Source organism: Episyrphus balteatus, chromosome 3 (assembly GCF_945859705.1).
Source record: "Episyrphus balteatus chromosome 3, idEpiBalt1.1, whole genome shotgun sequence".
Taxonomy (NCBI): domain Eukaryota; kingdom Metazoa; phylum Arthropoda; class Insecta; order Diptera; family Syrphidae; genus Episyrphus; species Episyrphus balteatus.
The window spans coordinates 4600233-4627029 of record NC_079136.1 but is presented as its reverse complement, the minus strand read 5'-3'; the positions used below and the strand labels follow the sequence as shown (position 1 = coordinate 4627029).

At 29.9% G+C, this 26797-nt stretch overlaps 1 protein-coding gene across 1 annotated transcript; it reads left to right on the top strand.

The window, feature by feature from the left end:
• Positions 1-801: 801 nt before the first annotated feature.
• On the top strand, positions 802-26093 carry LOC129913245 (prion-like-(Q/N-rich) domain-bearing protein 25). Its single transcript, XM_055991822.1, has 8 exons — positions 802-898; positions 7117-7203; positions 20212-20345; positions 20463-20598; positions 20684-20827; positions 20961-21251; positions 21325-21465; positions 25897-26093. The coding sequence occupies exons 1-8, from the start codon at positions 802-804 to the stop codon at positions 25971-25973; spliced, it is 1107 nt and encodes a 368-aa protein (XP_055847797.1). The 3' UTR covers positions 25974-26093.
• Positions 26094-26797: the final 704 nt, after the last annotated feature.

Sequence of the window (26797 nt, the reverse complement as noted above, 5' to 3'; positions counted from 1 at the left end):
AATTGTTTTATATTTCAATTTATTTAAAAATAATGAGCAAATACATGCAGGTTAACCACATTTTTCTTACAGATTTTTACCTGAAAATTAAAATGCTTATTAACGCTCCTTTTTCAAAATTAATTGGAATGTTCTTTTTTTCACCACCTTCTTTTGTGGTTTTTATCCAAGGATTTCTGGTGGTTTCAGGTGTGTTTTTAGCAAAAGGGTAGACAAAAAAGCTTTAGCGCCAAACAATTAAAACACGTTCTATGTCATTTTTTGACATATTTATTGCTATTGTGTGTGTAGGTAGGACAATAAATTTTTTTGTTTGCACATTATTCCAACCTACACAATCCCACCAAACGAACGTTATCGCTTGTTATCACATTGTATGTAAATTTATATCTTTAAAGCTGTTAATCAAATAAATCCTTGATTAAGAAAATAGCCCAGGATGTTATGTTGTAAACTTTTGGCAAGTATTTTATGAATGTTCTTCTGGGTTCTTCGCAAGAAGGAACTTTTCAGCATCTAACTAACAACACTTGATAGAATTCGGCTTCCATTGATCGATGATAGGAAATTCAAAATGGCGGCCATTTTTCCATTATTAAAAGGCCTCATTCTTTCTGTTAAAACTACTTACAAAGTCGCAGTCCTACCTCACAGACTTTGACCAATATTTATTCAAAAGCGCAGTCTTTCTTCTTTGCCAAAGTTAACAAAGGCATCATCGTTGAAAATGAGGGTTATTTTGTGTTTCACTGGTGTTTGGAAAACACTTTGCAAACTCACTCACTGAATTGCAAACAAACGATGAAGTTGATTCCACCTAAACGCCTTTGTGGATTAAGCGGTCTTTTTGTAATATTCCAAACTGCCCGCCGCTGCCGCAGACTACTCAAGTGGATGAGTGTGTCTAGTGTTTAGCTTGTAATAACCGTTGACGCACAATGAGTCAAAAGGCTTTAGATTAACATATTGCCTGAAATGGTTTATGGTTGATGGCATTGCAAAAGCAAAAAGGCTATTTCAGTGATGAAAAATTTATAGAAAACACACAATTCCTCAAAGAGAGAGCATATAAAAAAATCTTTCGCTTTCATTTTTTGTTCAAAAATGATTAATCTACAGCTTTTGACACTTTTGACAGATGTTATGGAATTTATCAATCGAGATGAAAAAAAATCTTCTTTTTTTTTTGGATGAAGATTGAGTAAATATGAGTTGGCATTGGCATGGCGGCATAGAGAGAAGTGACGATATGGGCCAATGGTGTTAACTCTCTGGAATCTGGAGACATGACGACCGAAGACAGAAAGACATCGACAGTGATATATCAATTCAAATTTAACGACACAAACTGCTGACCTTAAAGTACGTGACACTCATAAAATATGAAAAGCTTTTAAGGGATTTAATGAAGAACTAAGTTGACGAATGGTGATGTGTTGAAGGAAATTTATTAAAGGACCTCTGGAACACATACATTTTGCAGTGTTGTTGGGGGGGTAAATGGAGAGCTCATGATATGACACAACACGTGTCTGTACGTTTGGTAAGGTAATAATTGTAGGTGTTTGGTTTACCTTTCTATACCACTTTTTCATTTTAATGTCTCAATGCACGTTTTTTTTGTATTTCTGGTTTTATTTGACTTCCAGGTTATGGTAGTTGTCTAAATTTGGTATATTGTTGCTAAATTAAGCTCATTTGGAATATTTCAACACAAGATTGTAATGATTTTTACTTGGAATGCATTTGAAAATGTGTAGGCCATTATACAGAAGATAGATTCATAAATGTCAAGGTGTAGCAAGGAACTGCATTGAAATGTGTTTTAAGGGTAAATTTATAATAAAAGTTTAAATTCAATTTTCAGTTGTAAGATAAGATTTTTAAATATATTTTTGCTAACTTGAATCATTAATTTTAAATTTACTTATATTTTTTTTGGTGGGAACTATGTTTGCTTTTTAGCTTTACAGATCAGTTAAAAAAAAAAAAAACTTTTAGCTAATATTGGTGACTTTATATATCCTACTAAGCGAACCGCTCATGCAACAGATATTTCTTGTAGACTTACGTCCCCATTAAGGTGAGTCATAAGTTCATAGTCATATATAATGGAGTTAAGTCCCATGGGGCTATTTTCTGACCCCATTAAAACTAAAGCTGCATAACTTGTCTTCTCGATTTTTCTTGAGAAAACCGTTTCAGTAAGTTTGGTATTGAAATTTCTTAACACTTCATGAAACTGGTTCAAGTAAATGATGATTAGGTGGGACATAAGACCCAACTTTTTCATTTGGAACTTATGCCTCGATGGAGGGATATAAGTCTCAGAATTAATTTAAAACTTATATCCCTTTCAAATAAAAAAAAAGATTATTATTTCCCAGGGTATAGTGTTCCTGCACCTGCTTTTATTTTAACTTTTATTATTTTTTGGTAACATTCGAGCCTTATTTCTTAATTGAATTGTAGAAATTTGGAGTTATTTCACTTTACGAAAGTAAATTTTTAAAATTGACGTTATTTCACTCGATGTCGTTTCATGGTACCAAAAACAAGAATCCAATATTCTTTATATAAAATAGCTATAAATATTCATTTGTACGCTTATAACAAATGAACGGGAAGTCAAAATTAAAAAATACGTTTTTTTTTCAGAAAAACGCTCTGCGAAGTGGGCGATGGTTTCTCTATCTAATAAATATTTATGATTTATCCTAAGCTTTTGGATTTAAGTTTTGGATTTTGAGTTATCGAAAATGTTTCAACCGCTGCACCACGTCCGCACCACTTTTTACCGCCGCACCACCGCTGCACCACGTCTGCACCATTTCATTTTGAAAAAATGAAAAAAATATGAAAAAAATTTGCTCCACTGCCGCCGCGCCGCACCACGACTGCCCGACGTCCGCATCATTTCATTTTGAATGAAAAATTCGGTGCACCACCGCCGCACTACGTCTGCACCATGATCAAAAACTCTATTCTCGTACTTATACAAGTTTTTAAGTCGTCTTCAAAGTTATTTTGAATTAAGCAACAAATTGCCAGTTCGTAAAAACATGACTTGGTGGTCGTGTGGTTAAGGCGTTGGACTTCTAATTGAAAGTGCTCTGGATACTCGGGTTCGAAACTCCTTCTCATCGGTAGGTTTTTATGTAGGTATCATGGTGCGGGCCGTGGCACAGTGGTTCCCAGATGGAAAAAACCCAAAAAAGTGAAACAATTTTTTCAATTTTTTTGATTTGGTTTTTTGATTACCTAAAAATATATTTAAATACAGAATGCAATCAATTTTAATTTTTTGCATAGCCTGGGTCCCGAGTATACTTAGCTCAAACTAGATTCTTTAAAATTTTGGAAATTTCGTTCTTTTTTTCTGCAACTTTTGACGAATTTTTTTTTAAGAATAGAGCTTTTAAAAAAAAAAAAAAGTATGTAGTGTTGTTAATGGTATATTTGTCCTTAAGTCTACATTTACCGTTTGTTGAATTTGCTTTTGAATCAGAAAAACCAGAATATTATATGAAGAAACCTCTAGAGCGAATAGTTTTTACTCTTTGTCGGCCTATAAAAAAAAGCTCCACGATGCTCCACGTTCATTTTAGTATTAATTTATAGCTTATGATATATACTATTTATGGTGTTAAAACAAATGACCCATATTGACCCATTCTCCTGTAAAAGCTTCTTGAGTGTAGCAATGCGTTTCACTCAAACAGCACTTGAAATTGGCTTCTGGCATTACCGTTTCTAATTTAACGGCTTGTTTTGTAAAATAAAGTGGTTTACATTATAAGAGGTCTATGTAACCATCACTGATAAACCAAAAAATAAAGAAAAATCAAAAATTTTCAAAAAAAAGGGAAAATATCAGAAAACGGTATAAATTTAACTTTTTTTTGGAAACTTTTAATTTTCTTTGGTTTATCTAAAATTTAAACGGTATGTTTTAATAAAATGTTGAAATAAACTCAAACGAATTTAATTTTGCTCATAATCAACCATAGTTATAAAATAGCGGCACATTTTCTCAGAAACCGTAAAAAGGCCTATTTTGATAGCTTTTCTAAAATGATCTCAAATGTAAGAAAACATTTTTTTTTTAACAAAGTTAACTTAATTTATTTGTAGAGAATTAAATGAAGTTTTCAAATGTATCCATAAATTCTCTGTAAGGTGATCCGTTGTTGAGATATTGATAGTCAAAGTCAAAACTATGGTTTTTGGTTTGCAGTCTAAAAAAAATCGTAGAAGTTTGAAACAAAAAGAATTTTAAAGCCAAATAAATAGCATTCCTAAAAATGATAATCATTTTTTCGCAAAAAATGTTTTTTTTAGAGAAAAGTAAAAACAAAACAAATTTGGAAAATTTTGGTATTTGAATAATTCCAGATCTAGTTATTTTACCATTAGAAATAAAATATTTAGTTTTTAAATCCTAAAACTAGACGAATGTAGCTTTCACATGCTTTTTGTTTTGTCATGATACGATCATTTTTTACTGAGATACAGCCTATCGAAAATCACTAAAAAAAAATCACAATTTTGTGGGCTAGTAAGTAAGTAGTAAGGTGCTATAATAATTCTGAAACTTTTTAGTTATTTGCTTTCTCAAAACCTTCTTTGTATTCAGTTTTAATTAAGTTTTAAAAGTATAAGAGAAATTCACATCACAAAAAAAAAAAACAAGAAAAGGAAACAAAAATAATGAATATACTCGTATTAATCAATACAACTTTTGAAAAAATGAGTAATTTTAAAGTACGACGCACAATTTTTAGATCACGATGAGAATTCGTTTTATTTAATTTATATAACAAATTTCAATCAAATCGGTCGACCCGTTCAGTTTTTATAGGTTTTTTCCACTTCCTCCATAGAAGGGAACCACTGTGCGTGGTACAGCTGTGGTGCGGCGGCGGCGCGTACAAGATTTTTTTTATTTTTTTCTTTAAAAATTCAATTTCTATTTTTACTTGGGAATTTACGTTTTTGATTTGATTAACGTTAAAAAGGTTCGTAGCCTAAGCCTTGATGGTCGGTGGTTTCAACGCTTTTTCAACAATATTTGAACATTTGTTCTACCAAAACCAAAAATGAACTCCGCAAATAAAAATCAGGAAAAAAAAAACAAAATTAGAAAAAATCTTTTGGTTATTGAAAAACGTTACAGCGTTACTATTTATTAAAAAAATGTTAGAAAAAGGTTTACCAGCTTAGAAAAAAAATATTTTTCCCATATACAAAATCTTTAAACGATTTTTAAGGTGCAAGTTTTTGATTTTTTAAAAATTAAGTTGTTTTAACTTCAAACTTTTAAGCATTTAAACTTGAATATTTCAAAAACCAAATCCAATAGCTTAAAAAATCAAATTGTTATAAGTTAGCCCTCAAAACAAAATGGTTTTATTTTTATTTTTCTACATCCGATGCTCGTGTGCAATTTCCAAAACTGCGCAAGTTTTCGATTTTTTTTTTCAAAAAACTAGGATTTAAACTACATATTTCCATACTTGGTAGGTATATGGCTTAGCTATTTTTATAGATTCTAAATTAATTAGTCGATAAGTTAGACCCTTTAAAATAAAATTGAATATCTTTCTCCTGATTTAAATTAAATTCAATTTTCAAATCATTCAATTTCCCCGATACCTATGTATTTTTAGACATAATGTAAATGTTTCAAAAGTTACAAGGCGACTTCGAACTTAAAAAAAAAAAATTAAGCAAATTAAAAAAACTAGCTGATAATAGTAGGTAATAGAGCTGATGATACCCGGGTAACCGGTTACCCGGGTAGTACCCGGGTACCCGAGTAAATCGGGTAATGCCCGGGTACTACCCGGATACCCGAAACTACTCGGGTACCCGGGTACCCAACTACCCGATTACCCGACTACCCGATAACCCGGGTATAATTTGTCACTGAATTTATCTGTATTGCTACCTACTTTTACAAAATATTTTTTCACGACTAGTTAAATGCTTTTGAAAAAGTGATAAAGACAGTAATATAATTGTTTTTATTTGTATATTCGGTTACGTGGGCACCCGGGTAATTTCGCTTACCCGGGTACCCGGTTACCCGGGTAATAGCCATTTTACCCGGGTACTCGGGTAATTTACTACCCGGGTACAAGCTACCCAGGTAACCGAGTACCCGGGTAGCATTATACCCGGGTCGAATCATCAGCCCTAGTAGGTAACTTAAATTTATACTGACCTCAAGAAGCAAAAAAAAAAGTATTTGAATTTTTTTTAATGGATTACCACGCTTTTTCTCAGTTTCAAATAATAATAATCTTTTTTATCAAAAAACAAAACCGACTTCCATGGATAAAAACTGGGTTTTATGGTTTTTCGAATAGTTAGTATGGTTATAACTGAACGAAATTGAAATGGGACCACATTGCAGCCACCAGCTTTTCAATACAAAAAGAATTATCAAAATTGGTTCGCTTAGTCCAAAGTTATAAGGTAACAAACATAAAACAAAAAAAAAAAAAAAATACAGACGAATTGAATACCTCCTCCTTTTTTGAAGTCGGTAAAAAGAATAAAAATAATCATCATCAATTGAGTAAAGAAAAAGAAAAAAAAAGTCACTCTCCCATTCCATCATAATTGTTTTATAAATCATGGTCATTCACAATAACAATGTCTCATAATTACAAAAAATAAAAAACGAAAAATGGAAATAACCCAAGAAATTTAAATTCACCAATTCTCTAATGACAAAAGAGCCACAAAGGTCCCGTTTCCTAATCACGTTCCTCAGCTCAAGTTCACCTTTCTTCTCTCATTAATAATCAAAGCATGACTCTCAACTAAAATTACCGTTTCCACTTAAAATAAAAAAAAAAAAAACTTCAACTATCGGCCTTTTTTTTGTCTCCTTCAAGACAAAAATAAGAAGAAGAAGAGTGCACGTCTTTGGTGTAATTAGTTTCAGTTCATAATTTCCTCGTTTTTGTGTTGTGCGTGTTGTTTAAATTTCTTCAAGAAATACAAAATCCTTCAAAATTAATAAAATGAAAAATTATAGTAAATTAATTTTGTTTTATTTGAATTCGGGGCATTTGAATTCGTAACATCGTTATACTCGTATCATAGTTGCTCATATCATAGTTGCTAGTAACATTTGTTTGCGTTTCATCATTACTAATTCCCTAATAAATATTACAAAAGGATTCGCTCAAGGTAAAAAAAAATTTTGAATAATATTTTATTTTTTTGTAAATAAAATATTTAATCAAAATTTACAAAGTTAAATATTAAATGAGATAAATTAATCTGCCTCAGGACAATGCTAGCAAATTATATTCTAAATTGGTTATCGTTTTTGTCCATTTTATGCCCAAAGCACTTTAAATTGGAAGACAAAATTACCCACATGGCTGAATGATTTAAATATTTTGGCAGAAATAAATTTGAATTTTTAAATAACCATCAATAATTTTGCTTGCTTTCGCGTTTTAATTAAAAATTTTTGTTTCTAAAAATGTTTTTCACTTGTGGATGATTCTGGACATTAGCTTGTGTGATGGCCACGGATAATTTTTTTTTTCTTTATTTTAATTTTGACAATGAAATTGGTTGATAAAATAAATTGTCTTTTTATAAATAAAATTAAAATCATCAAGCTATTGTGGCTTGTGGGTGTTTTTATAAGTTTTTAAGGAGTGGTTTGTGTGAAAAATTAAATATTTAATTTTTCAAAGAAAGTACATACATTTCTGCAATAAATGGAAAAAAATAGTCACATGTGTTTCTTTGCGAATTTTTTCCTTTTTTTTTTAATTATTGAAATTAATTGTACACGATAAAATAAAATGCACGTACTTGTTTTTGTGGTAAAATTTGGTTAGAATGTTAAATTTTTTTTTATGACATCTATTAAAAAATAATTTTATCATTAATTTTATAAGAAACGTTAAAGTATACATAGGTATATTAAAAGTATTTCAGTAATTCACAAAAATACTTTTTTAAATAGATTTAATCTTCAAACGAAAGATTTTATTTGATTTTTTTTTTGTTAACAAAGAATTTTTGAGTTTTTTCGTTTTACAATTAAACAAAATTAATCGAAATTTGGGGAGTTCAATGCATTCACGCAGTGGGCCATAATTAAGACCAGAAATATCACATTAAAAAACTTAATCGATAAGTTCTTACACACTTTTGTGATATGAATTTGTTATTGTTTAAAAAGAATTGTGATAGCAAAACATTACAATGATAAAGAATGAGAAAAAAGTGGGTCCCGAAAATCCATCTGTATGTTTTTCTGTCAGTTTTTCTGCCCGTCATACTGTCTCTCTGTATAAAGAAAGAGCTACAAACTAAATTGATGCTTTTTAGATTTACTTCGTATTTAGTAGTTTTTGAACAATTAACAGAGGAGCTTTTGATTTTTTTTTGTACCCGAAATAACGGCCATGTCCGAATTCTAGAAAAGTATATATTTTTCAAAATCGACTCTTACCAAAATTTAGTTTAAAAAATTCAAGCACAAGTTTTTAAAAAATGTTTATTTTATGATGACAAATGTTTTTTTTTGAAAATCATTACTAACGGCACCTACCCTACCCATTTTTTATTATTGAATTTCTCCCCATTGACTGATTCAATTGCATCGACAAATTCATACAATCTAATATATAAAAATCTCATGTCGCAGTGTTTGTTATCAAACTCCTTCGAAACGGCTAGACTGATTTTTATGAAATTTTGTACACATATCGGGAAGTCTGAGAATCGGCCATTCGACCAACATGAATTTTCATATCATTTAATCGTTAGGGTGGTCCAATAAAAAAAATTTCTATATTTTATTGAAATGATTTTTATGAAATTTTGTAGGTAGGTACATATATCGGGTACGTCTAAAATCGGCCAACATCTATTTTTATACCACTAAATATTTAGGGTGGTCCAATCACAAATTTTTTTTTTATATATTTTTGGAACTATTTTTATGAAATTTTGTGGGTACATCTGGTAAGTCTAAGAATCGGTCAAAATCTATTTCCATACCATAAATGGTTAGCGTGGTCCACTCCAAATTTTTTTTTAAACGATTTTTTCAAGTTCTGGCTTTATATTGTTTTCAAGGGGTTCCAAAAATAAGCTTTCCAAATCATATGAATAGCCTAAATTCGTAATATTTCATATTCTAAATATAGAAACTTTAAGGATACAAACATCAATCTTGATAATGCGATCAATAGAACTCAAAAAAACACGACCCCAGGGGTCGAACTACGGCAAACTTTCGTTAACGTTATGACTATTGCTCTCTCTCTATTTAATCAGAAGAAAATGATAGAGACATAAGGCGTCAATACGTTAACGAACGTATGCCGTAGTTCGACCCCTTTATACTTATTTGATGATGTGACCCGATTTTTTTTGGAGAAGATTGACACACTCCAAAATTGGATGTAAAAAGCCGAAGAGGCGTAACAAAGTCCGCCAGGTCAGCTAGTTTTCTATAAAATTTTGAAAAAAAATTGGATTAAACAAAATTTTTTTTTTGAAAATCTAATTTTGGAAAATGTAGAATTTTTTTGAAATTTTAGTTTTAGATATGTATTGATTAAATAAGTACAAAATAGCATAACTTTCAACTACAATTATTTTTTTATATCCTTACTTTGGCGAACACTTTGAGTCAAAATCCAGAAAAATTAATCTTCAGATATTGTAGCAAATTAAATGCTTATTCGGTAATATTATATTTCAATTTTAGTTTTAAAAGTGCACTTCCGGTTTACTCGGGTCCGTGCAAAAATATTGAAAAAAAAGCTTTTTTTAATTTTTTTTTTTGCAGTAGGTAAAAAATGCTTAAACTCGACGAAACGGTCAATTTTTTTTCTAGAAGTTGTAGCTTTGCGTCACAAATGAGCATTTAATTATATTCAGATTTGGACTTAAAAGAAATCATAATTTTCTTATTTTAGTCCGCTTAATTGAGCCTTATTTTAGCGGAGAATTCAATAACTCAAAAACCATGCGAGCTTAAAAAAATTTGCAATAAATGAGCTAAAATTTCTGAAATGTATTATTTTTAATCTGATACAAAGTGTTTGCAAATATTAGGGACGTTAATTTTTAGTAAAATGATTTTGAAAGTCGGATTTTTTAAAATATGTCTCTAAAGATGTTCCAAGAAACCACCTGTTCAATATTTTCCAAGTTTTAGATCAATAATAGAAACGGTTAAAAATTAGCATAGGTATCAGCTATTGCTCGACAAAGTCGCCGACTCAGAAAAAAAAAAAAATGAAAATCTTTAAAAAAAAAACCTTAATTTTAATTTTTTCAAGGAGTTTAAAGTTAAAAAAGTATATAATGTTAACACTGAAAGAAAATGATTGTAATCATTCAAAATTATGGAACATTGAAACATAAGTGCGAGGAATTGATTTTCTAACTTTACATTAGTAAATTTTTTTTTAACAAATTGTCTTTCAAATCGCAGAATTCAATTTGTACTGAAAATGCATTTTAAATTTTGGAATATCATCTCTTAAGTACAATAATTATAATTTTTTTTTGAAAACTGCCCCTCCCACCTAAACGGGGGAAAATAGACCCCCCTCCCATAGAAAAAAAATGTTTGTATCATTGAATAATTACAAATAGAAGCATTGAATAATTACAAATAGAAGTGACACCGCAGATTACTCATGCGACTATAAGAGTACCGGAAGATAGATGAACTACAGGTTTGCGCCTCAACTATCATGTATTTTCGAGTTGAGTCTTAACTAATAATTTTTTTAAACCTTCATAAAAAAATTAATAATTATTATTATACATTTCAAAGAGCTTATATTGATATAAGTTTTCGTATTTTGAAAAGTCGTATTAGTCTAGAGAACAAGGCCGATGCCTTTTACTCCTACTGGCCTAGGTTCGAATACCGGTAAAATTTGAAACTTTTTTTTTTGCGGAGATTTTTTTTGAGAAAGGAGAATGGGCATTTTGGACGTTGAGCGGCCATTAATGAAATTGGTATCAAATGAAAGAATTATAACCTAGGAAAAACTTTTACTATGGGCGCTTCGCTGTATTGCATTTAGAATGCAAAATAATTCAGTATTAGTATTGTTAATGCATTGTTCAAAGTATAAAGGACAAATTGATTCATATTTTTATTTGAAACATAAAATATGATGCTCTCCCAAAGTCTGAAGACATTAATCTGGAAAATCCGACCAATAGAACTCATAATATACGATTTTTAAGGCAACCACTTCAAGATTTTGTTCGAAAGTTTTCAAACAATTCAATCTAACAAAAAATTGACCAACGAAACTCTCAAAATAAGCTTGAAATTGTTGTTTTAAAATGCTTATAGTTTGGGTTCTAGTGGTTACATATTCAAGATAAAGGTCTTCAGGCTCAGGGAAAATGACAGAGTATCATATTTTGTAATTAAAATACACGATTAAGTTACAACATTGAGCCAATCTATATAAAGTGTTAAATGCAAAAATGCATTTTATCCGTTTTTGAAGTACGTTACAAGGATAAAACTTCTGCACAGTATATATAAACCATAATTACATCAAAAAATAACAAATTCATTCCTGGCCGCGTAACGTCCACGTTCTATACAAACTTGCCCATTCTCCTTTAATTAATTTTTACTCTAGTAATGTAAAAAAAAAAAAAAACAATCTCAATCTCCCAGTCAGATTCGAACCTGGGCAGGTAAACTTAACAGGCATGCACCTTATCCTCTAGGCTATCTCCACTTTTTGAAATGGGAAAACTTTTACCCATATGTATAAGCTGTTTAGGATTTGATTTTGGGTTGCTGGATTTGCTTTTGGATTGTTGGCTTTGCTTTTGGATTGTTGGATTTGCTTTTTTAATTCAACGCACGATACTAGCGACTACAATTTTACAGCGGAAGTTTCCCTGGGTGTCCACTTCTATTTGTAATTATTCAATGATGATACTCATTATACATTTTTTATACATTTTTGAAAAGGTCTAAATGTCTTCTATCTAAAACTATAAAGAAATCTAAAACACGGGTTAACAAAATTAAACTTTTTTTTTGTTGCCGAAACAAAAATATACTTTTCTGAAGGTTCTCGGTGTGCTGAATTCGAATCCGAAGTCAAAAAAGCGTTAGAAAATGCAGCAATTCGGACCTTATTCTTTTATATATGGAAAATTGTTTGAGCATATTTAGAAACGGTTTTTATAAGAACTATTTACCACCTTTTTAAATCTGTTTAAATCTTTCCGATATCTTTTTTACTGCCCGAGATATCCTCAATTGTTTGGTATTTTTATAAATTTTATAACGTCATTATCTTCTTTATGATATATGGAGCCAAACCCACTGACTTCAGTTTAAGATATCTCGGGCAATACAAAAGATATTGAAAAGATTTAAACAGGTATCGAAAGATGGAAAACAGTTCTTATAGAAACCGTTCCTAAATATGCTCAAACAATTTTCCTTATACAAAAGAATAATATCCGAAGAACTAAAAAAAAAACGTTTTTTTTGCATTTTCTAACGGTAATATCTCAAAAACGGAAGCTGATTAGTTGTTTTTGACTTCGGATTCGAGTTTAGCACACCGAGAACCTTCAGAAAAGTATATGTTTGTTTCGGCAACAAAACCCTTGTAAACCAGTGAAATGGGTAAAAATTTGACGAAGCTAAAAAAAAAAAACCGTTTTTTGACCCTAACTCCAGATTTTGGGGGTGTTATGGAGTTTTTAAATAACGTTTCGTAATCAGTGCAACTAGCTCTACAAAACGTTATATGTCTCCGCCCGCGTATATATTTTAAAACCTTGTTTTTGTAACACAGTGTTATCTTTTCTGATTTTGAATTTCTGACCGAATTATGTATTTTCGCAATAACTTTATCAACTAGAAAACGCACTTTGAAAAAATTCATGATTAAATTTTTTATATTTTGAACATATTCCATTTACCCGCTTTTTCGAAAATTAATCCAATATTAATTTTTAAAGCATTAATCATAAAATTACAAGACAACTAATTACGAGTAGAAACAAATGAATTTATTTATCATTAAACACTACTTTACCAAAATTTCCTCGCTCAAAAATTTAAATTATTTTTGCTATTATTTATTCGAAGAATGTCCATGCGACTAAGTTGTGATGTATTTTATTTGTGTTTCCATACAATTCAGTGCCAAAAAGAAGGCAATTTGTGGTCAGGCATCATCGCCTATTATAATGTAGAAAAAAGATGAAATACATTATTAATTTATTTTTGTTTCTTATAAATAATATTTAAATCGTACACATTCTTCCGGCCGCCACCCAAACACCCACACAACTTTTGACTTTTGGCTTTGTTTGATTTTTTTTTTCTTGATTTCTGATGTATACAAAAAAATTGAAGTGTTGAAAAAGTAAAAAAAAAAAAGAAAGAAAAAGTCACAAATTAAAATCCAATTACAATCCAGTCAAAGTCCGCAATCGTACACAATTTGATTGCTTTGTCAGAAAATGGCTTTATCTTAATCCCTACATGAACTCGGATGCGGTATCTACTTTGAACCCAAAAATTATTGCGGATAGACCTTTTGGCCCTTATTATTTGTGTTTGTAGGTATTTGTTTTCTTTTTTGGGGCCATAAAATAATATAAATTCGAAAAGCCGAAATCCGAAATCATTCCAACTCTCTTCTAGGATATATAATAAAATCCTTAACCTCAATGTTAAGGATGACTACTGCTGGTAATAAGAAGATGGCTGCTGTGGTTTATGGATAACCTTTTTTTTTTTGTTATATCCTTGGATAAAAAAGCCTCCTCCATAAAACTGGACGGCCAAATGAAATAACATTTTCACATCCTTATGCAATCAAAAAGGCTGGGGTGATTCTATAGGGTTGTGTGTTTTAAAGCGATTACTCTCCGTGGACCTATCTGTACAAAACATTTATATATTTATATGAATGAACACCAATATGACGGACATATTCAAGGCGTAGCAACTTCAAAATAGCTCTTCGGTGAATAGTTACATAAATTCATGGAGAAACATATAAAAAGGGATGAGGTTCACATGTGTATACATTTAAAAAAAAGGAGATATGGAGTGTTAAACATTTTTGCAGGTATACGAGTGGGTTGTGAACATAAGACAGAAGCTTTAAGCAGATTTTTTTTGTAATCAAATTGTTGAGCCTGTTCTTGTTTTTTTTTTTTTTTTGTAATCAGTTAAATGGCAAATATAAACATGGGAATGAGGAGGTGGTGAGATAAAATACGTTGGATACATTTTACAATTTCGGTATTTTCATGTGAGGTAAAATTTCATGCGTTAATGTTGGTGCTTAAACTGAAATAAAAACAAATTATTTTAAAATACGTTGACTTTTGACATTTTTGTTATTTAAATTTATAAAAATGTGTGACGACCATTCCAACGATGTATAAAACATGAGTAAATAAAAATTTCACTTTTTAAATTCAAGAATTTTAAAAATTCTGTTTTTTATTCATATTTTTAATTTTCACATCGATATCCAAGCATATTATAGGTACTTGAACTAGAAAATGTTGTTTTCAATGAATATTTTAACACTACTCGTACATTTATTTAAAGAGGTATTTTTATTTTTGAATATCTGTTGAGAATTCGTTGAAAATAAAAACTTAACAATTTTAACCCAGTACAAAAATTTCAATAAAAATCACAAACCAATTGGAAGTTAAACAAACCTTTTTACTTGCTCTATAGGGCAAGTATTGGTTTCGTGTCGAAAAAAAAATTTGAGGTTTTAATCAAAACCAACATTACGATGATGGAGAATTTCAAAAAAGTGGGTCTCGCAATTCCGTCCGTGCGTCTGTACGTCTGTGCGTCTGTGCGTCTGTGCGTCTGTGCGTCTGTGCGGTTGTGCGTCCATCTGTACACATTTCCACAGCCTAAACGGGTGGACGGATTTTCTTCAAATTTGGTACAGATGATTTTTATAGAATTCTGAAAGTTGGTTTTTTTTTGTTTTTTTATATCTCGTTTAGAACGTATACCTCCCATACAAAAAAATACGATATTGCGAATTTCTCGAAAACGGCTCTAACGATTTTAATTAAACTTTGTATACGTAATATTTAAAGCAGTGGCAATAAAACTGCATTTTTATTTTTTCTCAAAAAAGTCAAATAACAAAAAAAAAATTTTTTTTCATGCCCTAAATGTCGGCTCTTCCTCAATATCAATTTTTTTTTTTAATTTAGAGCCAGCTTTTAAAATCTACAAGTAGACTAACATAAAAGTGCTTTGAACTGCAAGAGCAAGTACGTGCGACCCCAGTCGTGCATTTTATTTATTTGTCTTTTGCTGTTAAACTAGTAAACGAATCTGTATTTACAAAACTGTTCGCAGTTACTGCCTTTTATTTTTTCCAGTTAACAAAGTAACCGTAGAATTATAGTTTGTTGTTACTATTTTTGACGTGATAACGTCTTATAAATCGATGAACCATGGCAGCCACCACAAAAAAGTGACGCCATTTTCTCCCGTTCCCCTCTCGCACTTTCGCAGTGCGGCAAAAAATATCAATTCAAAATTAAAAATAAACTATTAGAAATACAAAAATTTTATATAGCTTATTTGAAAGATAATAACCTAAAGTTAAATATATTTGAAAGATTTTAAAAAATTTCATCTTTTAATAGGGTAAATAGGGGTAAAATAAAATTTCAAAAAATTGGCTATTTTCTAAACGCGACAATGTAAAGAGTTGAATTATTTTTTAATCAATAGATAAATTTATTGCAAGACTGACAATGGTATTGAAAAAAATTCTAAAAAAATTTCAAAACCTACATATTAATGGTTTTCTAAAACTAAAACATAAAGTAGACCTTTGACGAAGTAGTGATTATAGGTAGGAAAAACGTCATTCGAAAGATAATAAAAAAAAATGTTAGGGGTTTAATACGGATTTTTTTTTTAAGTCTCTGCGTTTCGAAATATGAATTTTTGAAAAACACCTATACTTATTTTGGGGTATTTTTGGGTGAGTTTTTATTTATTTTTTTTAATTTTTGTAGCATTCAAAAAATCTTAAGCTTATAGAACATGTAGTCTATGACTGTGCGCATACATGTGCAAAAAATTGGTATTTCAAAATGGTTTTTGACCGAACAACGGGAAAAACAAGTTTTTTTGTCCCAAGTTTTTTTTACCTTATTTAACCGTTTTTTATTTTTATCTTTTTTTTTCTTCAACAGATAAATGAATGAAATTTATATTGTAGATAGATAATAGACAGGACTATATCTGTGCAATTTTGTAGTCACAATTTTGAGATAATGGTAAAATAAAGTTTAAGGTTTGAAGTACAGTAATCTCAGTTTGTAATTTCGACATGGTTGGCTTTAAAAAATTCTAACTTTTTTCTAGGCATCGCAGAATTAAGATTGAAACGTCATATGAAAGGTGAAATTATAAGCTTTTACATGATATAAATTTTTTATAGGTTGTCTAAAAAAAATTAATTCAATAGCGTGAGAACATAAAATAATTTTTTTTTTTTTTAAACTTTTTTTGATGAAAATTGATCGAGTTCAAAAATTCTAGTTCTTCTATTTCTATTTTTTGAGCTGAAGCAATAAGCTTTCAGGTGGTATAAAATTTATTATAGGTTGTCATATCAAAAAAATGAATTTTTGTGTGATGATTTGGGTGATTTTTTCACTTTTTTCATAAGAAATGATTGTTTTTAATAAATTATTTTAATACTTTTTGCGCATTGTAAAAATTTTAAATGGTTTTATTATTTAGAAGACATATCGGACTTTTTAATGGTAATTTTTTTTTTTGTAAGCTTTTAAAATAAAAAAAATAATATAATGAGAAAAGAAAAAATGTAATTTTTTTAGCTTTTTCTTGTAAATTATGATTGTTTGAAATAAATAAACGCTTCAATTGACCCATTTTGAAAGCACACAACCTGTTTGCTTACGACGTTATCACGTAAAATTATCGTCCGTAAACCGGCTTTACAGACAATCTTTTTTTTTGTACAAGCACAAGTCTGTATCTCCTGCAGGGAAAGTGCAGTGATGCATTTTATGTTCAAAAATGTATGTAATAAAATTCAGAAAATTATACATTTTGACTAGATGCTCGAATAACTTGATTCAAAAACATTATAATAACGATGTTCTATTGGACTTATCCATCAACCGCTTTTATTTTCAAAAAAATACATCGGTTAAAAATTTGCTGTTAATCAATAGGTAATACTAGTTTACAAAAACAAAAATTAGGACACAAGGTGCTGTTTTACTAAAATATTTTAAGCAAATTAAGAAAAACTATTAAAAAAACAAAAAATAGCTAAAGTCGATGTTTTTTATCGTTAAAAAATAGTCATGTTTTTATAACTACTAATCCTTAGATTTATAAAAAAAGGTATCTTGTTAACATTGTCATAACTTCCTTTTAAAGAATATGAGCAAGTTTTATTTCATACAGATTAGTTGAACAAAAATCAAAAAGAGGTTTAACAATCGTATTACTTTGAATTGACAGCACATACCTCTATATTATTGTTATATTTTTCCTAATTCTTTTAAAAAATCCAATTTAATTGTTAACTTTATACCCTTGTGAAGTTGTTTAAGTTTTCAGTTTTTAAACTAACGAGATATTCACTATTTTCGATCATACATTTAGTTTTGATCAAATAATAAAGGACCCATTATTGTTCCTTGTGGTACATCAAAATTTGTTAATTTTTTCACCTTTAAATACATTTTTTTCTGTGATCTACTTATATGTTAAATATTTTTTAGATTTAGAATCACAATAAATCGTAAATCAGGTGTAATTGTATTCAGGCTCATTTTTAAGTGGAAAATTCTGCTGTAATTGATTTTAATCGTTGACCTTATGTTTTTTTGAAGGGGGCTATACACAAATGTGAACCTCAAATTACTGCTACAAAGTACAGATTTTTCGAAATTTCACAAGAACTGCTTTTAATCAAAAACCGTAATCATTTGGGATGAACAAGTTACAAAATGCTGAGAGCCCTAAGGTGGGCCTATCAGCATATTTTGTTTGATCCATTACTTTGGGACACCCTGTACATTTAATCTTATAAGAAATAAGTTGATTTTAAAATTGCGAAAACACCTTTTCAAATTGTTTAAATCTCTAAATTATGCGAATTGATTCTTATATAAAGAAGAATTTTTGGAATTTATATTTTGAAAATTGTTGAAGTCGTTTTAAAAAAAAAAATAATTTTTTATACAAAAATTTTTAAAAATGTTTCAAAAAACAAAATTGTCATTCTGAAGAAATAGTTTTTCCTCATATTTATACAAATTTTCAATTAAATTCAATAATCCGTTTTGAAAAAGAAGGATTTTTCAATTAAAAAGAGACTAAATATGTATTTTTTTTTAATCCAAAACAGTTTTTTTTTTTGATTTTTTTCTTTATTTTCAAAATAAAGCTACTAAAAAGTTTCCGCATACAAATTTTCATTTTTTTCAAAAAAGTGTTAAATATTCCATACAAATCAGCACTTAAAAAAAAAAAAAAACAATCTTATACAATCAAGTCTTAAGTTGGATAAGTATTGCCAACAAATTCGCCAAAATGGAAAAACGTTGTATTTCAAGCTCTTGTACCTTTACAAAATGGTTATCACTATAGTATTTAAAAGAAATAAACAAATACTTCTTGTGAAACTACTTCAACTGCAACAGTTTGGGATGGATTAGGGACGTCATATCGGTTTAAAACAACAACAGGTGTCCCTCAGGGATGTATACTGAGTCCAATCTTTTTTGCTTTTTTTTATTTTTGATACTTACATCTTCTTAATTTAAAATAACAAGCTTCAAAAGTACAGCAACAATGGAACAAAATTAACCAAAACCATAAAGTTTGAAGCACCAAAATGTATAAGGTTGAGAGACATTTGTTCATTATGTAAAAGAGTTTCCAGTTAATTTATACAGTTTTGCTGATATGTACCTATGAACACAATTTCCAATATCAATTCCCTAATATCACTGGTCGGCAAAAAAACTAAAAAAAAGTTGGGAGCAAGAACTTTATAAGGTGATTTTAATTGACTTTAGTGTGCTGAATTCAAAACTGTTTACAGATTTTTTCTATCACGTCTAGTTTTTGAGCTATACTCATCACTATTTTCGCTATAAAGCTTCAAAAACTAATTTTTAATTGAGTTTTTTTTTATGTTTAGTCAAAAATATATATTTTCCGTAATATGTTGCTCTTTATAAGTCCAAATCAGAAGACGCAAGATGGAATTTTATTCAAAAAACCATTCATTACTTTGAAAAAAATAATCAAGATTTTGAGATATCTATCATAAATTTCTTTTTTCAATATCTTTGAGAAAAAAAAATAGTTTTGAAAAAATATAAATACCTTTAGGACGTGTTAATATGGCGTTTTGAGATTGCATGAGTAGTTTTACAAAAAAAAAAATTAACGGTGATGTAATTCGATGTCAAATGTACCCAAAAAAAAAAAAACCGTTTTTGACCTATTAATATTCAATTATTTCAAAAACGAAATTTTGACTTCAGATTCGGACTCAGCACACAAAATTCCTCTCGAAAAGTAGGGTTTGGTTCTTGCTCTATATCCGTTGCTGACCAGTGTATTTAAAGTTTTGTTCTCTAATAATGAAAAGTGTACTAACGAAAAAAGTAATCACATCATGATTAAATTTTTCCATAAATATTTTTTTCAACTTCAAAACTTTTTTGCAGCACTTTCAAAATCAGAATTTATTCATTTACCCAGAAATATATTAGTTAGACAGTTTAGAAAATTCTGCTTCCAACAGCAACAGTCCACTATTAGATTCCTGATTAAAAACTTACAACTTGAACCAAAAACTCACACAAAAAAAAAACCATTTTAATTAGGCAACAGGCATCCGAACTGCAACAGATGATGCCACCCAAAAATCGCCCACAATTCCCATTCACAAAAAACACAAAATAATTACTTAATTTCAAAATAATTTTATCGCAGAATAAAGACATAATCTGTCGAGAATTTCGCAAATATTTGACTTTAAAATGAAAAATTTCCATTTTCCACAAAAACAACAAAAAAAAACCCAAGCCAATTCTCGTAAATCATTTCATTTCTCTCGTATTTCGTATTATTTACTCAAACAGACCTCCTGGAACTGAATTGCAATGTGAACTCGGACTGCAATCATTTTAAAGGACCCGAATACAACACCACCTGCCTGGATGGTCAATGTCTCTGCAACAATTTGAATGGCGAAAGGACGGCCTGCAAGCCACAAGTAAGTTTCAAAATTAAAGTCCTCCATCACATCAGTTTCACCAGAAAAAGAGAGAGCCAGAGTGGCTGAATCCTTTTTCATTATTCGGCTTTTCATTCTATCCTATCCATTCCGCAGGACAACAAATTGAACAATTTTATCGGAGGAACCTGTCCGTGCACAAAACCACATTCCGTTTGCAATCATGCCCAGTCCATATGCTATTGCGAGGCGGATTTTGTACCCAGTTTCGATCGCAGGCGGTGCATTAAGAGTTAATTAAAGCAATTGAAATGGCCAAGTCCTGGCCAAAGTATTCTCATCCAATATTCTGTTGATTTTTTGTTGTTCTTTTGCAGAGAATCTGGTGCTAGGGGAGAAATGCGAGGACAACTCGCAGTGTCTGGGCCTGGATCGGTTCGCCGAATGCCATTTGGAGAAAAAGAAATGCATGTGCCAGAAGAATTTCATCGACCACAGCGGAATTTGTGTATCGATTGTTGGTAAGGTGGAAACTGCGAGGGTGTATAAGCAATTTGCATAAAGCACTTTGATGGAGTTCTCGTTGACAACTTTTACTACAGCACAGAACTATAATGTATAAGCTGCTTTTGATGTTTTTATCTGCTCCCTTAGGTCTCAAAAATAGATGCCTTGACAGTCAGCAATGTCTCAATCATACAGCCAATTCGATGTGTTACAGAAACACATGCACCTGTGTAAAAGGATACACAGCATCGCAGGAGATGAAATGCTTGCCGTTTGCCGGTTACAAGGAAACTTGTAAAGAGGACAACCAATGCAAGTATAAGCTGGGAGCTGGCTCCGAATGTTATATGGAGGAATGTGCTTGTGATTACAAGCACTTTGTCTATGAAATTGAAGATTCCAATGGGCAGAAGCATAACATTTGTGAGAGAAGGATTGGTAAGATTAATTTGTTGTTGTTGTTTTAGTTTGGTTTGGAATATACCTATATTTTTGTTAATTTTAAAAATAGTTTATGGAGATTACTGCACAGACCACAATGATTGTTACCAATATCATTTGCATGCTGAGCAACAGTCAATGGAATGCTTTTTCGGTGAATGTGGATGCCTTAGTGGATATGTTAATGTAAATGGAGATTGCATTCGAAGTGGTGAGTAGAGGTATTCGTTTTGTAGTTCTTGAGGGCGAATAATAATTATTTCTATAGAGGTTTGTTGGCTTATATCCCAAATAACTGTTTCAGATATTTCCCTGAAACGATTAAGTTTAACGTAATATTACAAGAGTAATTTGGATGAAATATCTGATTGTGGCAATGTGTGTTATTGAAAATTTTAGATCAACATAGTTTCCGGCAAGAATATTATTCAAATCATTTAAAAAAGTATTTAAAGATTTTGAACTTTAAAAATGTTTCGTAGAAACCCAAGGAAACTTACTTAGTTTTCATCACATTTGATTCTGGAGCCATAATTTCGACTATCAAATTCTTCTACTACGTGGACCTGAGTGATCCCTATTTAGAAAAAGGGTCTCAACAGGACTTGCATGCTATCGTGAACAGTTTTTAGAGATGAACTTCAACTCGCTCTATCTCTTATCAATTAACCATTTTTTCATATTTTATGTTGGTCAAAACGAAGAAGAAAAAAATATATTTAAACCGTAGCGAAAACCGTAGAAAAGCAGAAGAAGTAATTTTTGAAGTGAAACTTCTTTAGTATAGTAGTGATTTGAAACAAGATGAAACGAAAAAGCGACATGAAAAATCAATTGATCATAACTTTTTTGTTTTAATAGATAGATAAATGAAATTTATACACTAGATAGGTAATTAAATAAATTATTATTGTGCAAAATTTCAATTATTTTCATATTTAAAATTCTGAGATAACGGTGAAAAGATGTTCTTTTTCTAAACACGTTATATCTTTTGATCTAGTGCACATAACAAATTTATTTAACTTTAATACGCATGCTGATAATATTACCTTTCATTTAATATATCACACATAACGGTACGTGCTTTACAAGTTTTATAATCTTTAATTGAAAAACTTGAAAAATACCTCAAAACACCTGTGAAGATTTGTTCCCGATGACCAGCCAGCAGTAGAGGAAGTACCGTAATCTCAGTTAGAAATTTCGACAAAGTTCTTACTTTATTTTGTAGGCATGGTAGAAATATGATTGAAGCGTCATATTAAAGGTGAAATAATAAAAAATGGATTTAATGGCGTTAAAAGAGAAAAGAGATTGATTGTTTTGCTTTTTTTATGAAAACTAATTGGGTTAAAAAAAATTCTAGCTCTTTTTGTAGATGTTGTATAGACATGGTCGATATAAATATTTTGAGCTGAAACAATAAGCTTTCAGATAGTATGAAATTTATTGTAGGTTGTCATATAAAAAAAAGTGATGGAATGAAAAAAAGTTATATTTTTTCGATTTTTTTAAAATTATTTTTAAGGTTTCACTTCAACCACGTGTGAATTGCACACATGATTTTTTTTTTAATAGTAAATCCTAGTATGTTGCTTAAACGAATGAAAATTTTAACACAAAACCATCACAACGAAATTTTAAACGAAAATTTTGTTTTGCTTTTCGTTTCACATTACGCTTCTTGACCATCGAAATTCTTTCCTGTGGTAGGTAGTATATTTTTACAGTTTTAAATCATTTTTTTTTTTTTTCACTCATATTTAATTGTCCATTTCTTTTTTTTTTGCTCCAAAAGAATTCATTGAAAAATTTGCGTTTCGCTTCAGCAGTGTACTAGTCTTAACTACAGCCGCATCAAATTCATTTAGAGGTTTTTAAAACGTTTTTCAAGGAGTCTTTTCGAAGTTTGGTAAAGTTTCCTAAAATAAGTTCATAGAAGTAAGATGAAGTAAACACTTCTTTAAAATTGTACATGCGTTATTAACTTGTAGAAAAACATTACCGCTTTTACTTCACCTCATGGAAATTAGAAGGTTATTGGCCACATCTTATTGAGACACCAATTTTATTGAAAATAATGGGGTTTCTTAGAAAAAAGTAGTTCTTTTTCATTTCTCGAAAACGACAAGACACTTTTACTTTCGGTTTTTTGTTTTTGTTTGAAAACACATAACAGCATTGAATTTTGAAACTAAATTAGTTCTTAAATACATAAAACTTTTTAAAAAAATTAGTTTGAAAATTATTATTATTTTTTTTTTTTTTTCAAAAACTACATATCGTCGGTGAAACCAGAAAAGTGTGTAACTCCAAATTTTCTGAAAATTAGATTTGAATGAAATCTGTTAGACAAACCTAATATCTACCGTTCCTTAAACTCAGAATCCCCTTAAAGTTCATAGTTTTTATTTTATTATCAAACTAGGAAATGAAAACTCATACAAATGCCTTCAAACCGATTTTGTTTTTTTGCTTTCCTATAAAATTTGATAAAATGGAGTTACACACTTTTCTGGCTCCACCGACGATATGTATTTTATAAAACAGAAAAAAGAAAGAAATAGAATAAAGGAAAAGGTTTTTGGCTTTACAAAAAAGTATAACACGTTTAGTAGAAGCAGAGCCCGAATCAGGACAACACGACTTTGTACACCCCGACTCACGACAGCCCGATTCAACCCATAGCCCGACTCAAGATAGCCCGACTCATCGCAACTCGACTCAGGTAAGAACTCGACCTGAGTCGAGTTGCGATGAGTCGGGTTATCTTGAGTCGGGCTATGGGTTGAATCGGGCTGTCGTGAGTTGGGGTGTATAAAGTCGTGTTGTCCTGAGTCGGACTATACCCTTCCCCTTTAAGTGTAACCGTTGATTTTAAATAGTTTTTTTCAAATGTTTTTAGGAAATTGCCTCTCCTGGCTAAACGGTAGGCAATGGACCCCCCTATACTGTACGATTTTTTTCTTGTTACGACCCAACATATTTCTTCTGAATCAGCCTGTATTGAAGTAAAAAAATAAAATAAACATATTAGACTGATTCAAAAATTTTTTTTTTGTTTAAAGCATTACCGAAAATATTGTTGGAAATGACGAAAAAAAATAATGTAAAAGTTTCAGCCCTTAATATTAGCATTAAGTACCGCCGCATCGCAAATTTCTATTTCCCATATGATTTACATGGGAAAGATTGAGTTTTTGAGTTTGGAATTTTATAACTTTTTAATGGGTCATCAAAAAAGCTAGATTTAATCATTTTCTTGTATAAAATTGAACGCTCTCAATCATTTTTTTGATAAACTGCCCCGTTTCGAAGTTATTCAACTTTAAAATATAAAATGTAATTTTGTCTTAATTTTTTTTTAATTTTTTGACGAAACTATTAGGTTTTTCAAAAAATTTGGCAAATTTTTCGAATATTTGTATTCTATGTTGTGTTTTGGTTTCACAGATCCTTTTATATAACTCTCAAATCCATAATACTATCATATTAGATTTCTTCAATAAATTCGAATTATTCATTTTTTCAACTAAAAATTATTTTAATTAATTTTTCGCTTCGATTTTTTTTTTATTTTATAAATGCAATTTTGAAGAGCGTTCAATTTTATACAAGAAAATGATTAAATCTAGCTTTTTTGATGAACCATTAAAAAGTTATAAAATTCCAAACTCAAAAACACAATCTTTCCCATGTAAATCATATGGGAAATAGAAATTTGCGATACGGCGGTACTTAATGTTAATATTAAGGGCTGAAACTTTTACATTATTTTTTTTCGTCATTTCCAACAATATTTTCGGTAGGTAATGCTTTGAACAAAAAAAAAATTTTGAATCAATGTAATATGTTTATTTTATTTTTTTTTACTTCAATACAGGCTGATTCAGAAGGAATATGTTGGGTCAAAACAAGAAAAAAAATTAGTACGAAAATAGATTGTAAACTTTTTTTTTGGAAATCATTGCAGCAGCTTCCTAATAAACGAAATCTGCAAATTGTTAGAAATTAAATGATCTTTAAAAACTGCCATGAGCTTTTTTTTAATAAAAGTTGTAGAAAAAAAGTTATGGCCCTTCAAAGATTTTTTTTCTTAAAAATATACATTTATTTTCAAGTATAACTCTCTTATTTTCAATTTTATAGATAAAAGTATCTTAGTCAAAATTGTAGAGACAAAAATTATTCACAAAAACAATATTACCGATTTTTTTGTGCGACTTACGCTTCGCAAGATATCGGTAAAAAAAAAAAACAGTTTATACAACTTTTTTCAAGATGGCGGCCAAATGGGGAAGCTTTCAACCCCGAAAACTAGATTGTATACTAACATTAACCTCCACTACACATCAAAACATCTTATCCTACCCAAATATGGTACCTAAACCTACTTATGTTCTCCACTTGATAAAATCAATTTGAGATGTGAAGATAAGAAATATTATGCCAAAACTGTCCTCCCTTAAGTTAGTTACATGACTTTTGGACTTAATTTTGAATGATGTTGTAGTTCCGAAATCATTTATCTTGTAAAAAATGTTAAATGAAAAAAAATAATTACGACAAACATTTTCCCACACCTTTTAAAAATCTGAAATAAACTAATTAACATTTTTTTCTTCTTCTTTTCTTTCAGGATCACAACGAACAACAGAATTATGTCAACTTATGGCATTTATAAGTCTATTAATTTCTGCTTTTCTACAATTCTAAATGAATGTTTCATTTCGTCCCTCAGGATTTAGTGACTTAATGAGAAATTGTTTCTTCTACATGTCTATACCAACCGGACGTCTAATGTCCTGATATTTGTTATTTTTTTTCTTCATTTTTTTTTTTTTTTTTGTTCTTCTTTTAATTACGAGTATTTCTGTTCACAACGAATGCTTCCGTAGGTACATGCAATTACAAAATGAACGAACATAATAAAAAGTTGAAAAAAGTTCATCGTTAAAGTAATTTTCTAAAGAAAGGATCATCACAACTCTGGCACGACCAACAATACGATTGCAAAAAAAAAAAAAACAAAAACTTTAAGATATTATATTAAGTTTATTCTTTTTTTGTAGTTTCTTGTTTTTGTAGAGTTTTTAAAATGTGTATCGCAAAGAAAAGTAAGAGAAAAAAGTTTTCTTTTAATTTTAATAAAGTAGAGTCTTTTCACCAAATCGGAAAAGTGTTTCCGACTTTCCTGTCCTGTTGTCGGCCTCAGCTTTCAATGTTAAGAAAAAAATTAAATAAAAAATAAAAATAATAAAAACTAAAGAAGTTTCATCTAGTTTTTTTTTTTTCTTTGAATGAAAAACTCTGTCCGGTATTTGTTTAATTAAAAATCCTTTTAATTTTTGTTGTTTGCTTTGCTGTGTTGAGTTATTGCCAAACGCTTTTTGAATGTTAATGAATCTAAAATCAGATTAGTTTAGTTTTTGTTAATAGAAGTTTGTTTTGTTCTTATTTTTTGCTGCTCCGTTTTTATAGGGTCACAATGAACAAAAAAGGATACTACAAGTAGCAAAAGGATTTTTATCTTGGTTTCT

Bases quoted from the DNA above. Each gene is read 5' to 3' on its own strand.
- LOC129913245 (XM_055991822.1), top strand. From the start codon at position 802: ATGAAGTTGATTCCACCTAAACGCCTTTGTGGATTAAGCGGTCTTTTT. The intron at 7,204-20,211 runs GTAAAAAAAAAT...TTACTCAAACAG, and splicing joins TACAAAAGGATTCGCTCAAG to ACCTCCTGGAACTGAATTGC. The intron at 20,346-20,462 runs GTAAGTTTCAAA...TCCATTCCGCAG, and splicing joins GGACGGCCTGCAAGCCACAA to GACAACAAATTGAACAATTT.